General features: G+C 54.0%; 2 protein-coding genes across 2 annotated transcripts; both read left to right on the top strand.

The window, feature by feature from the left end:
- Nucleotides 1-340: 340 nt before the first annotated feature.
- Nucleotides 341-1297, top strand: NCLIV_026060 (hypothetical protein; the record flags this gene model as incomplete). The annotated part of the gene is made up of 2 exons (XM_003882800.1): nucleotides 341-423; nucleotides 550-1297. 2 exons carry the CDS (start codon nucleotides 341-343, stop codon nucleotides 1295-1297), a joined length of 831 nt encoding a protein of 276 aa, XP_003882849.1.
- A 4512-nt stretch (nucleotides 1298-5809) lies between these two features.
- On the top strand, nucleotides 5810-10610 carry NCLIV_0260 (armadillo/beta-catenin-like repeat-containing protein; the record flags this gene model as incomplete). Its single annotated transcript, XM_003882801.1, has 10 exons — nucleotides 5810-5839; nucleotides 6196-6274; nucleotides 6753-6838; nucleotides 7158-7257; nucleotides 7542-7615; nucleotides 7800-7854; nucleotides 8025-8150; nucleotides 8607-8673; nucleotides 8893-9040; nucleotides 10551-10610. The coding sequence occupies 10 exons, from the start codon at nucleotides 5810-5812 to the stop codon at nucleotides 10608-10610; spliced, it is 825 nt and encodes a 274-aa protein (XP_003882850.1).
- Nucleotides 10611-13525: the final 2915 nt, after the last annotated feature.

The raw sequence follows: 13525 nt of genomic DNA on the forward strand, positions 1-13525 counted from the left end.
AAAGTCTACGTTTAATCCTACACAGAGAGAGGCCACCACCAGCGCGTTTGCTTTCCTGGTGCGAGGCTTCTCCTGGGCACATCCGCCGGCGTTTTTCTACACCACTTCGCCGCAGAGACAGACGCGAGTGACAAACCAGCGGGTCAGCATTGTTTCGCGTGTTCTTTCTCTCCCCCCGACCTTTCTTCTCCCGTCCGGGTGTATCTTCTCGTTCGTGTTACCCTCGCTCTTACTTGCGCGATCTGCCCCGGCAGTCTCCGTGCCGAGGGCTGCAGCGGGCGCGGTGGCGCCGGCCGAGGACGGCGTCGCGGGCGGGAGAGACAGACTCGGGAGGAAGGTGATGAGATTCGGCGGAGCCGGGATGTTTGGACACGGCGGGGGAGGGGGATTCAAGGAGAAGCGTCCGTTCGGTTCCTGTCGAGGGTGAGCTCCAAAGAGCGGCGCGAAGGGGAGCGTCGGGGGTGGGGGTGCGGGGGGTTGGCCCGTGGCGCTTTTGAAGTTCACCCACGCAGCCGCTTGTTTGGCCCAGAATTCATCGCTTGCGCTCAGCTTCTCCTTCGAAGGCGACCGAGAGCCGCTCTCGGAGTTGTCGGAGCTGTCCGAGCCGTCCGAGTCGCTGGCCTCGGGAGCGGCAGTGGGCCTGGACTCAGGCTCTTTCTGGGGCGCGACGCCGGACGGTTCCGCAGGATTGCCCTTGGACCCGCTCGTGCGCGACGGAGACCGCGAGGAGCGCGACGAGGAGGACCGCGAGGAGTTCGACCGCGAAGATCGAGAGGACGACGACCGCGAAGACCGCGAAGATCGAGAGGACGACGACCGCGAAGACCGCGATCTGGAGGAGGCTGACGAACGAGATCTGGAGGAGCGAGAGGAGACGCTGCGCGAACTCGAGCAGACGGATCTGGACGAGGAACGGGAGCGAGACGAGGAGGAAATCGAATGGGAAGAGCGCGAAGATCGGGATCGAGAAGTCGATCGACTCCGAGAAGAGACGGATCGCGACGCGGATGATCTCGAAACGCGCGAGTCTTCCGACTCGCTGCGCGGTCGAGAAGAAGAGGGAGATTTCTCCCTCTTCGAAGACTTTCTCTTGGTCTTTGACGAGGAAGACGCCATAGAGACTGACCGGAGGAGGCTGCAGGACGGGAGGCTCAGGGCCTTTTCAGACAGAAAAAACCCACCAGCAACGGGGCTGCGGCGCGCGCGCGCGCGACGGTTGTTCTGGAAAACGGGACGCGCGGAGAGGGCGCTCTTCGCGGACGCGACAGCACTCGAGACAGACTCGGGAATGCGTTAAAAGTCTCAGACAGAGGGAATGACGTGGGAAACGCACACAAACCCAACAGGGTTGTCTTCTGCGACGTTCGCCGTCACCCTCTCCCCGTCGGGGACCTCGCGGCGGCAATCCCAGGCAACTTTTCGGGGAGTTTCCAGCCTCGGGTCCAAGATGGGCAAAACTGCAAGGGGATCTGACGTAAAGATGGGACGGAAACGTCTTTTCGCGGACGGAAAAAAGAGGCCGCGTGCTTGAAAAAACGGAGAGAACGCAGGAGGGAGAACACCTGTCTTTGTACCGCCCACACAGTACGGCCACACATGCAAGCGAGAACCTCCCCTGTAGCCCCTTGTTTCACGTACAGGTATTTTCGTGGGAAAAATCGGCCAGGCCCAGAGGGGGAGAAAGGCGAACCTTGGCGTTTTTGAAAGAGTTGCAGTGTCCCCAGAATCGGTGTGGAACCCAAGCCGCGCACCTCGAACTGCTCCGTCGCCGTTCTCTCTCTGCCAACCTTTCCTTCCGACGGTGTGTGGCCCGAAACTCTCGCGTTTGCCCTCTCGGCCTGTCTTGACACCCCCGCTCGATCCCGGGGGAAATTTCGAGCTCTTTCTGAAAAGCTTGTCCTCACACAAAGCAGAGAGCCGCACACAGCAGAGAACGCGCCGTGTGAAAGGCGTTTTCAGGAAAAGACAGAGGACTTGAACGGTCTCACAAAAACTTTGTGGTGAAGAAGGGCAGACCCCGGGGTTTTCTACCGACCATTGCAGAACCGTCTCGGCGGCAAGCTGGGTTTTGCCCGGGCGCGGGTCTCCACGAACCACGGCGGTAAACGCCCCCTTCAGCCCCATTTTCTGAGAAAGAAGAAACGGCATCCATTTTTGTGGAAGGGTAGCGATTCCCAACACACCTCCAACGCGAATGCGTTCCTGGTCTTTTTATAGAGAGGGCTGTCTGGAAATCTTTACCGGAACGGTGAGGACGGGCGTAGAGAGGGAAACGAACCAGAGGATTTCGAACGATCATTTGCACTGTCTCACACCCAAAAACTCTCTGTACGGGATATGTAAAAGCAAGGGGCAAAGTTTACGTGTTTTACGGGGGCGCCTTAATATGTTCTGCTGGAGCTGGGCAGAGCCATGCTGTTTTGGCAAGCATTTCGATGTCGAGAGGCAGTCCATACAGAAAAGAAGTGTCCCCTCGGTCACAACAGATTGAATTAACCAGTTCTGACGCACCAAAAATCGGGCTCTCCCGCCTTGGGACAAACATCTCGCGTGAGCTCTGTGCACGCCCGTTGCTTCTCGCGTGGAAGTCAACCGCTGGGTGGGGGCTGGTAAGCGGTCCCAAGTCGGTGAGAACGAACTTCACACAGGTTGTGCCACGATTGCGTTGTGTAGTGATATAGACCTGCCTCGGATGACGCCGACAGCAGGCAAACACAGACACGAAATAGGTTCACGTCGACGGCAATGGTGGCCGCCGCACACCCTGAAGAATTGACCTCATCTAACTGGTGCTGGATACAGACGAGCGTGTACGGCTTGGTGCAGTCAGTTGTGATGAGGTGGACTGTGTGGGGTAGTCTGGAAATGTGTTGTCACCGGAGGTCCGTATAGGAGCATTTGTAGCTGCTAAAGCTGCATCGATGACATCCCGTCCATGGTGCTCTGCACAGGCCATTACAAATTGCGGAGGAGGCCCGACAACTTGAAGGCCCCCTCAAGACGCCGATCCATTCTCTATGAATGGCAGCTTCCATGGTTCGGAGTTCCAACGACACAGAAACGCGAATGAGACAGCGATGCCTTTTCTGGGGTGGAGGCGTTCAACACGGTGGCTATTCTCTATGTCGCAAGGCAGGGAAACTAGGAAATCAACAGCAGGCTTACCACGGAAGAGGCGTTATTGAGTCCTCAGCCCGGATAGCGACGATTTTCCAAATGGCCCCGGTACTCCCTTTCAATCTGAAATACAGCGGTGCCTCGTACCCGTTTTGTTGCGCCTGCAAGAGCCGATGACCTCGATGTAGCATGGCTTCACCAGCCTCCACACGCGGTGCTGCAATTCAAGTCTTTGGTGCTGGGAATGTCAAACGCCTCTGCGTTTAGTGCATACCCCTGCAGAGACTGGCCAATAGTCTTGGGTTTGATAGATCAGCTTTTTTCCTGACGCCAGGACCTCCCACCCCTGTCACCTGCCTGGTTACTGTCATGGACCAAAACCGTTTCAGATCACCAGATTGGATCTGTTGCAACGTCAACACAGAAGTGGGCACCTGAATGCCGTCGCGTTGTAACGTTGAATCTGTCGAGTCCATACACAGCCATCTCAAGCGACACTACGACAGGGTGTTCTTTCGGTAACTCGCGGCAGCGAAACTACGCTGGATCGTGTTCCTACGCCATACCAACAAGAGTCTGTAAATGTGCCTGGTCATTAAGGGTTCGACTGTTTCTTTTCGGGACCTGTTGTGCTGCGGTAAACCACAGCCTATTTGGCGCGCGAGAGACGAGGTAACAAGCAGACACACGCCGTCATCTGTTTTTTTTCCAGTAAGGGGTCCAAGGGGTGTTGCTACTGTCGCGCTGGTTGTGTATACCGATATGACGAACTGCAAAAGATTTCTGTTCCACAAAAGCATACTAGGAAGGTTGCGGCCACGCCCCCTCCCCCTGCGGGCTCAAGAGGCACTGCACACCCTTTCGCGTGGCAAAGAAGACTTGTATCCCACATACCAGCGGGGAGGAGCGGAGTTTCCCGTCTCATATACGCCACGAACGGTGTAGCAACCTGGATTCGCCACTCGCTGGGCAATTCGTCTACCGAGAACCTCGACCACGATGTGAGGAGATGGCTAGTTGTTTTTTTCGAGGTGAAGTCACCCCTCCTCCTTGTGCCTTTGCGTGTGGATGTCGCGCCGTGTCCCTTCAATCGACGGAGAGAGCGAACTGCCCACAGGTGTATCGTACCCTATGACTCCTCTGTGATGAGAGCATGTTTTGCGACGTGACCCTGACAGGTCGCACTAGCGAACCAAGTCACAACCATCTTCCACGAGAATCTCCCTTTGTGCCGGTGTCTCTGTGCTGTGCAGTCGGTCTCTGTCTTTTATAGCGCAAACTTCTGATTGAGAAAAAGGTGTTTCCCGTGCCTGGCTCCGAGCGTCGCCTTCCGTTCTGACGCCGTGCGCTGCCATCGAGCGCTAATCATCGACGCCCCGCGGGAACTACGCCCGGGAGAAATTAACATACCACGGGGGAAATCCCTGTCAACAGTGGTAGGTTTGCAAGTGAGAGCTCGTGGACCTGTCCAAGACAGTTTGCGAGAACTTTTGAACCGACGAGCGACAGGGACACATGCGACGTTAAAGCTGCGTTACTCGGCGGCCACACTGCCAGGTTGAGAGAGCTCGAGGCTCTCCGCAGCGTTTTCTGGGCTCTTCCTAGAGGTGACGTGCGCGGGGTCTCGCAGACTGCCGAATTTCGCGGCCGGAAATCGTGAGGAAGTTTTGGTGAAGAAAAATTCTGTACCTTCCGTAAACGCTTGCCTACTGCGCAGGAGGAATTGCAGTGGAACGGACTGGCATGGCATGAATCGGTGCTAAGAGTTTTTTCTCGTAGCTCTCTGCCTCGTCTCTCTCGCCGTCGAGCACGAGTTCGCGTTCTTCCGCCAAGGGATCTCAGGCAGCGGAAACTAGCGCTTCGACACTCTTTACGTCTCATATTCCTGCGCCCTGCTTCCCTCGCGCTTCTCGAGTTCCTGGTTTTTCCTCGTTTCCCCCGGTCTCGTCACTCTACCGCTATTACCCGTGGCCAGCCAACCAGCTGGACACAGGCCGAACCCGTCCCTTCCTTTTTCACGTGCTTTGCGCGACTCCGCGGATGTCAGAGACACACACGCAGCTCCAGCAAGGCAGGTCTTTGCCGAGATGTTCTCCCACGAAAACTGACAGCGCCTCAGCTTTGTTCCTTTCCTTACTCTCTGCGCCGGGGCTACCGAGGTGGACAACCCGGCAAGCTGGCCAGGCGGAACTCGTGCGTGGCATCTACACTAACGCCCATTCCGTATTGCATGTCCCAGTGTGTGTAGCTTTCGAGGGTATACACCTATTGTATTAAACGCGTCTTCTTGGCTCTTCTCAGCAGATTTTTTCTGCCATTTCGAGCTCCCTCGAACTGATTGAGAGTTGCACTGCGACCGGTGCACTCAGTCGCGACGCGTTTGACTGAGTACCTCGTCTAGTTGACATCGCCAAAACGGACTGTTTTTGTCCGTCCCCTTCGACCTTTTCGTTTGAGAGTGTGGCCTACTCACGAGCATCGCAGAAGCAGTCGTCCTTTCAGTTTTTTCTACGAGATCCGCGCAACTTTGAGGTTCGAGCTCCCAGTTCTTGTGCCGTAGACGGGTCCGGACATCGTGCCTGCGACAGGGAGGGCAGGCAATATAAGGAGGGAAACTGGCTTGCTGAACGTCCTAGGTTCGTACTACGCTACTACCCGACAGCACCCGTCACGAACGCTTCAGGAAGAGAAGATGGGGAATCAGTGCTGCGCGGGCCGTGACGTAAGTTCCAAGATTTTCGACAGGGTCAAGGGAGCGCGTCCGAAACAGAAAACCACGCCGCGTGCAACCAGCGAGATTTCTTTTTCTTCGAGGAAACTGCCGTTGGGGCTCCAAGCAGAAACGCACACGGGGTTTTACCGCGACAGGGGACGAGCCCGACGACTGCCGAATAGCGTTGTTACGAGGTGGGCAAGCTCCAGTCGACCGCAGATTTGCCGACTCTAGGTTTGAACCACAGGGAGAGACGGCGACGCTGGTCCGGTTGGTGTTGCCTTGGGGCGGTGGAAGGCTTCCCCGCGCCAAGAAACGCGCCTCCTAGTTCACTTTGTTTTTGTGCTCCCTCCCCTGCTTCTCAGAATGCGTACAAACGGAAGGCCCAGGAGAACGAATATGCGAACCGGGGCTCTTTCCGGCATATGCTGTCGTTCGGAGCAGGTACGGGCGTGGACATTTCGGCAACTGCATACAAATCCGTGCGGTGGAGAACCGTAGCGCTTGCAACAGATTCGCGTGGGAAAGAAACGCACGAGCGTAGTAGGCAGGTGAACAAAACGAGCATTGGAATTCATAGACTACCGAGGTGAAATCCTTGATCCGTTCGCTCCCGGGCACAGGATGCTTGCTGCTACACAAGGAAGAAAAACCGTGTGCCTTGGCGAAGAAGCAATCCTTTCCGCGCTCACGTGGTGTGGCTGCAGCGCCTGCAAAGGATGAGTAAAGTCTGTAGCAGAACTTGAGTGTGATAAACCGCGACCTGTGACTCGTGTGTGCTGGTGCCTGGGTTTCTCAGTTCCAGGAGCGGCTGCAGGTGTGGCCTGTGTGGCGTGAACGCAGTTTTTGTAGCATTGTTTTGGCTCCGCTCGAGTGTATGCGTGGTCGGGTGAGCTCTCTGACCTGGTCCTGCTGCTTGCAGTTGGCGACGATGTCGTGCGCTTTGATCGGGCGTACGACAACAACGATATTGCAGAGTTCGTCAGACTCTGCAGTTCCACGTGCGAGGTAAAAACTCAGAGAAACCCACCCTTCATGAAGCTGTTTCGCTCGGAAACGCTCGCTGCGGCCAGAACACCATAAGGGAGTGACCAGAAACGCGCCCAGTTTGACGCTTCCTTTAGTCTTGCGCGTAGTTGTGATTCACAGCGGAAACAGTTCTGGTCCCCAAATCGTTGGTGATGTGACTGCCGCATCCTACGCAAGTCGCAGACTGGGAACAAGCCGCGGGCTCTGGGGCCGCGTCGACGGAAGCGTCTGTGGTTGCACTGCTCTGCGACTGGACTGTTTCCCAAATGCACAGTGGGGTTTTTCGTTCTTCGTTCAGATCGAGAAGCTAGAGGAGCGCATGCACCCGTGGGCTGCAGACCCGGAGACCATCGGCGCCCTCGCTGCGACGCAGCTGGCCATCTTCTCGTCTCGGGAGCGTAAGAAGCGCGTTGCGCGTGGCGTTGTGGACCTTGCGGCTGCCTCAGCAAAAAGCGGGGGGTGTGCCCTACGCAAGCTTTCGACAGCGCGTTTTCAAGAGCGCACAGAAACCATTTGCTCAACGTGTGTGCAACTGCGTGTGGACGTCCTTGCTTGGCGGGTTTCCGATGGTTTTTCAAGACAACTGGTCTCTCTTCCACGCCGAGTTAACTTTAGGCTCCAGGAGAGCGTTCGAACAGCCATGCGTAGGGCGCGCTGGCGGCTTTCTGGTGTGTCTCTGCAGAGGAGCCGCATATGAAAGACGAAATCCGAGAAGCTGGCGGAATTGAAGCGCTCGTCAAATTGCTGGCATCCAAAGTAAGATCGCCACTGAAGATACGAACGCACTGTAACAGTACGGGGGATTCCAGGCTCAAAAACACTGGTTGAAAGAGTCTTTGATGTTTGCTTTCTTTGGTCCTCCCTCCGCAAAGGACAAGGCAGTCAAGCATCCCGGCAGTAAAACAAATGGGTTCTCTTTGTGTGTCTTTTTCCATCTCAGGAGCTAGATCGGAAGCATGCGGCTGTTGTAGCCCTTTCCTTTCTCTCCGTTGACAGTAAGTCACGGACCGAGAGTCCATCGCACGTGCGCAGTCTCGTTTTGGTCCCGCCGCGGGAGCGAGGGGTTTCTTTTTCCTTCCTCTGGCTTGGGAGGTTGCGTCGGTTTCGGTCAAAATTCCCTTCGTTGTCTTCTTGGATGCGAACTGCTGTCGGCTCATGCGAACAGATGTTGAGAACTGCATCGCCATGTACAACGCGGGAGCTCTGCCGTACCTGATTCAAGGCATGAAAGGCGACATTGAAGGCATGCGGGCTGCGTGCGCTCAAACCGCTCGAAATATTTACGTCCTCGGTAAGAACTTCCCTGTGGCATTTCCGCAGTCGAACCTCCCCAGCACGTGTGAATTTCGGAGCACACGACAGGGAGGTGAACCGCTCGCCCCGGAAGCCCTGTCGGTTTCTGTGTCGGAGTTTGATGAGCGGAGGCAAACCCCAAGCGGTGCATCCCTGGCTCGACAGTGGAGGGGGGTGAGAAAGGAAGGGGTATCAACTTCTGGCCCGACAGGCATCGTGTGATGTTCCCGCACTAGGGCACCGCGCATCAAAAGTGTGCCAGGTCGCAGATTGCGGGGCTGCATTGTCTCAGCTTCCGTGTGATTGGCGATGCGTCACGTGGCCTCGCAGGAGTCACGCGAATCTCGGCAGAAGAGCCTTCTCTGTATCGATGGCAGTCTCCGTCCTCAGACCTAGGCGAGGGATGAAGATTGTGTCGTTCGTGGACTCTGTTCTGGTGTGGCTGTTTCCGCAGACGTCAAATATCGCCGCGAATTCATGAAAAATGGAGGTGTGACGCAGCTGGTCCGATTCCTTGACATGTACGTCGTCCCAGGAAATCGCGCGTGGAGAGCGCTTTCGACTTGAGCCGTGAACGAGGGTTTTCAGCGGTGGCGGGAACCTGTGCCGCTTTGCGTAACCAAAAACAAGCGGAGGTGTACGGATTAGGGTCAGGGAAGTGGAGGGAAAGAGAAAACGCGTCCTCGGAGAGACTGCGGCAACACTCGTTGTGGAGTCCGGGCCTTCTTTGTTTCGTGCAGAAACCCGGAGGCAACGAACGTTTACACGCAGTTGGAAGCGATCTACCATCTGGAAGACTTAATTGGAGATGAGAACGACGAGATCCCCGAGTTTGTTCAAGCAGTCAAGGCTGCAGGTGCAATCCCCAAATTGAAGAAGCTGCAAGACGTGAGTCGCGTTCTTTTTCGGAATGCAGTGTTCGGTGGGTTAAAAATGTCGTTGCAGCGGTTGCAGCCAGGGGGGTTCTCTCACAGCTCGAAACTCTCTCCGTGGTATGGCGAACGAGTATTCTGACAGTAGCCATATTTGGGAAGACACTTGGAGTCGCCTGGCCAAACCAGCTGCGCGATACAGAGCTAGGGAAGTCGGGAACCAACTGTAAGCAGAAATCCTCGGAAATCGTTGCCGCGGCCGAGATTTGCTTTCGAGCGCACGCCACGGCGCGCAGGGCGTGAACTGGCGAGGCCTGGTGTCCTCGACATCCGCGAGGGGCTGAGCGAAGGGAACCAGAAAAATGCAGAGATAACGCGGTGTCAGACCTGAGCGTCTCGAACCATGTAGTCGTGTCGGACCAGGGTGTCTAAGAAGAGTTGAGAAGACGTACGCGTCGAAGCTTCTGATTCGGGAGGTATCTGTTCGTGTTGGGGGCGTTGGACAAGCGAGGACACGTCCTGAGGATTGAGCCGGCGTGGGGTGGAGACGACAGCGGGGAAAGGGTAGTCAGTGCTGAAGAAGCGCTGTTTCCAGGCAGTTCGGGGGTTTTGCCTTTCAGACAAGGCTAGCGTGCATTTGAGATGGAGAGGCTAGCATGGCTCGCTGTTGGGACTTGCCTTTTATTCATGGCACGTTCCCACTGGGACGCGAACTGAGTTGGGCAAAGAGCTTGATCTATAGTGAACAAAGTCTTCTCACAGCTTGTCGAGCCGCCGGGGAAAATGCCGAGGATCTCTATCGAGGACAAATGTACACCTTGCAAAAGAAGCATCTGGCTCGCAGTCCGACAGCCGAGCAGTGCATCAAGTGGCAACGGGATCGTAGACGGTCCTGCGGGGGCCGCAGAGCAGCGACAATAAACGCTTGCCGCCTTTTTTGGGGGGCGAGACACTGAATACTCAGAAAACGTGCTGGAACGGCTCAGACCCAGGTTCACCTCGATTCAAAGAGGGGACGGGTATACCCCGGGAGAGGTTTTTCTTACGTCTGGGAGGGGGATTTCCGAAGTCTCCAGTTCCCCCCTCCCCCCCCCCCCCCATTCCGGCTGATAAGAGGTGCTGCGAGCAAGACGGCAGGAAATCAATCGCACCGTCATCTGTCGTATATGTGATTGCACAGAATTACCGCTGCGAGGAGGCACTCGGTGTGCTTTCGGCTGTGGCAAGAACGGAGAGTGGAGTGAACTTCTCTGAGCAAAACTGCCGTTTCCATGAGAGAGGAATGTTGGGTCTTTATGTGGGAAGTCTTCTGAACCACGTCATGGCATCGACTGGGGTAGGGGAAATTCGCCAAACCTGAGTTCTGGTGCTCAGCTACACCGCCAAGTCGGTGGAAGGCACCCCTCCATGAATGTGCCGGGAATAACCATCGCCAGTGTGCAGGACGCGGAAACGACTTGATCGCTGTCAATACGGTTCCCGGGTCATTTTATGTCTTGTGTTTTGTTTCTGGTGTGTGTGCTCAGTGTAAAGACCAAGACGTTGCCGACGCCGCGAATCTCCTTTTGGTTCGACTATCGGAATGAGCGAGGGAAGACCTGGCAGCACAGAGTGCACTTTGTGATGTTGCCGCCCCCTTTGGAGTAGGTTCGAGAAGGGTTGTTTCATGAACGTATGGAGACGCCGTCTCCCGCCTGTATGCACTCGTCCATCGGAGGTTCGTGGCACAGCTGTCTCAAGATCCTTCCCCACTTCGGGCAGGCTGTTTAAGGCCTTTCTTGTTGCGCTGTCCCTCCGGCATGCGTGCTCTCTCACAAACGCGTACGGACGCTTTCAATGAGGGAGATAGCTGTATGGTGTGTCTCGCTCCTCGCTCCCGGTGTTACCATCGAACCTGGCACGCCTTCAGTTGTGCAGGGACCGGGTAGGCCTTTCTGTCAAGTTCATGACTTTTTTTAGCACTCTGGCTGACCAAAAGAGTGAACATGTTTCACCTTGTCCATCTTTCGGCAAAGCTCACGAGTGACCGTCTGTAGAAAGTGTGCATTCCAGTTTGCCAGCTTGTTTGAGAGGGTGAGACCCCAGATTCCTGCGGGTGACCACCATTTTGTTGATCTATGCAAAGCAAAAAAGCGGGAGATGCCTCGAAAACTTTATTTTCTCCTAAAGTGCGAACAATTCTGGATACGAGCCAGAGCATGACGTTGATATTTCAGGGTGTTATGTATTCGAGCAGCAAGTGTGGGTTGTAGGGTGGAGCAACTTGTAGTCCACTTAGAGGGTGTGAAAAAGGAGACCGTGTTTCAGGAACGAAAGTAGGAGTTTAGCGTTCAGCTGTTTGTGTGCTCTACTCAGCATCTTGGGTGATGTCAACAATGCAGTGTGCACGAAGTCAGTGGGAAACTGAAATTCCGACGGGACGGAGTGGAGCATCTTTCGTATGCTCCAACAAATCACCCAAGCTGTTGTCTTCGGAGACGCTTTTTCACGGCGGCGGGACACCGCCGGAACCCCAAAAACAGTTTCTTTCGAACACCCCTCTGTTCTGGGCAACTCGCAGCCACATGGATAGCAGAAGCTTCGATCCACTTGCACCTGTGGCATACGCAGATAGGTTTTTTTCCCGTAAGGGATATCCGACCGCAGTCTTTTAAGATAGGTTTTTTTCCCGTAAGGGATATCCGACCGCAGTCTTTTAAGATAGGTTTTTTTCCCGTAAGGGATATCCGACCGCAGTCTTTTAAGATAGGTTTTTTTCCCGTAAGGGATATCCGACCGCAGTCTTTTAAGATAGGTTTTTTTCCCGTAAGGGATATCCGACCGCAGTCTTTTTAAGATAGGTTTTTTTCCCGTAAGGGATATCCGACCGCAGTCTTTTAAGATAGGTTTTTTTTCCCGTAAGGGATATCCGACCGCAGTCTTTTAAGATAGGTTTTTTTCCCGTAAGCCGTAAGGGATATCCGACCGCAGTCTTTTAAGATAGGTTTTTTTCCCGTAAGCCGTAAGGGATATCCGACCGCAGTCTTTTAAGATAGGTTTTTTTCCCGTAAGGGATATCCGACCGCAGTCTTTTAAGATAGGTTTTTTTCCCGTAAGGGATATCCGACCGCAGTCTTTTAAGATAGGTTTTTTTCCCGTAAGGGATATCCGACCGCAGTCTTTTAAGATAGGTTTTTTTCCCGTAAGGGATATCCGACCGCAGTCTTTTAAGATAGGTTTTTTTCCCGTAAGGGATATCCGACCGCAGTCTTTTAAGATAGGTTTTTTTCCCGTAAGGGATATCCGACCGCAGTCTTTTAAGATAGGTTTTTTTCCCGTAAGGGATATCCGACCGCAGTCTTTTAAGATAGGTTTTTTTCCCGTAAGCCGTAAGGGATATCCGACCGCAGTCTTTTAAGATAGGTTTTTTTCCCGTAAGGGATATCCGACCGCAGTCTTTTAAGATAGGTTTTTTTCCCGTAAGGGATATCCGACCGCAGTCTTTTAAGATAGGTTTTTTTCCCGTAAGGGATATCCGACCGCAGTCTTTTAAGATAGGTTTTTTTCCCGTAAGGGATATCCGACCGCAGTCTTTTAAGATAGGTTTTTTTCCCGTAAGGGATATCCGACCGCAGTCTTTTAAGATAGGTTTTTTTCCCGTAAGGGATATCCGACCGCAGTCTTTTAAGATAGGTTTTTTTCCCGTAAGGGATATCCGACCGCAGTCTTTTAAGATAGGTTTTTTTCCCGTAAGCCGTAAGGGATATCCGACCGCAGTCTTTTAAGATAGGTTTTTTTCCCGTAAGGGATATCCGACCGCAGTCTTTTAAGATAGGTTTTTTTCCCGTAAGGGATATCCGACCGCAGTCTTTTAAGATAGGTTTTTTTCCCGTAAGGGATATCCGACCGCAGTCTTTTAAGATAGGTTTTTTTCCCGTAAGGGATATCCGACCGCAGGTCTTTTAAGATAGGTTTTTTTCCCGTAAGGGATATCCGACCGCAGTCTTTTAAGATAGGTTTTTTTCCCGTAAGGGATATCCGACCGCAGTCTTTTAAGATAGGTTTTTTTCCCGTAAGGGATATCCGACCGCAGTCTTTTAAGATAGGTTTTTTTCCCGTAAGGGATATCCGACCACAGTCTTTTAAGATAGGTTTTTTTCCCGTAAGGGATATCCGACCGCAGTCTTTTAAGATAGGTTTTTTTCCCGTAAGGGATATCCGACCGCAGTCTTTTAAGATAGGTTTTTTTCCCGTAAGGGATATCCGACCGCAGTCTTTTAAGATAGGTTTTTTTCCCGTAAGGGATATCCGACCACAGTCTTTTAAGATAGGTTTTTTTCCCGTAAGGGATATCCGACCGCTGTCTTTTAAGGTATCGTATCCAGGATAGTAGAGTCAGGGTGTACACTGTGTTGCGCCGCAGGCTCCGTTTCCACGCAGGGAACGGAGATGTCTCATTGTTCCGAAGACTGTCACGGACCTCAGGTTGCCTGAACAAGTGTGTATTTGTTGGCAACGGGGG

The sequence above is a fragment of the Neospora caninum genome, chromosome VIIb (genome assembly GCF_000208865.1).
Source record: "Neospora caninum Liverpool complete genome, chromosome VIIb".
In the NCBI taxonomy this organism is placed as follows: Eukaryota; Apicomplexa; class Conoidasida; order Eucoccidiorida; family Sarcocystidae; genus Neospora; species Neospora caninum.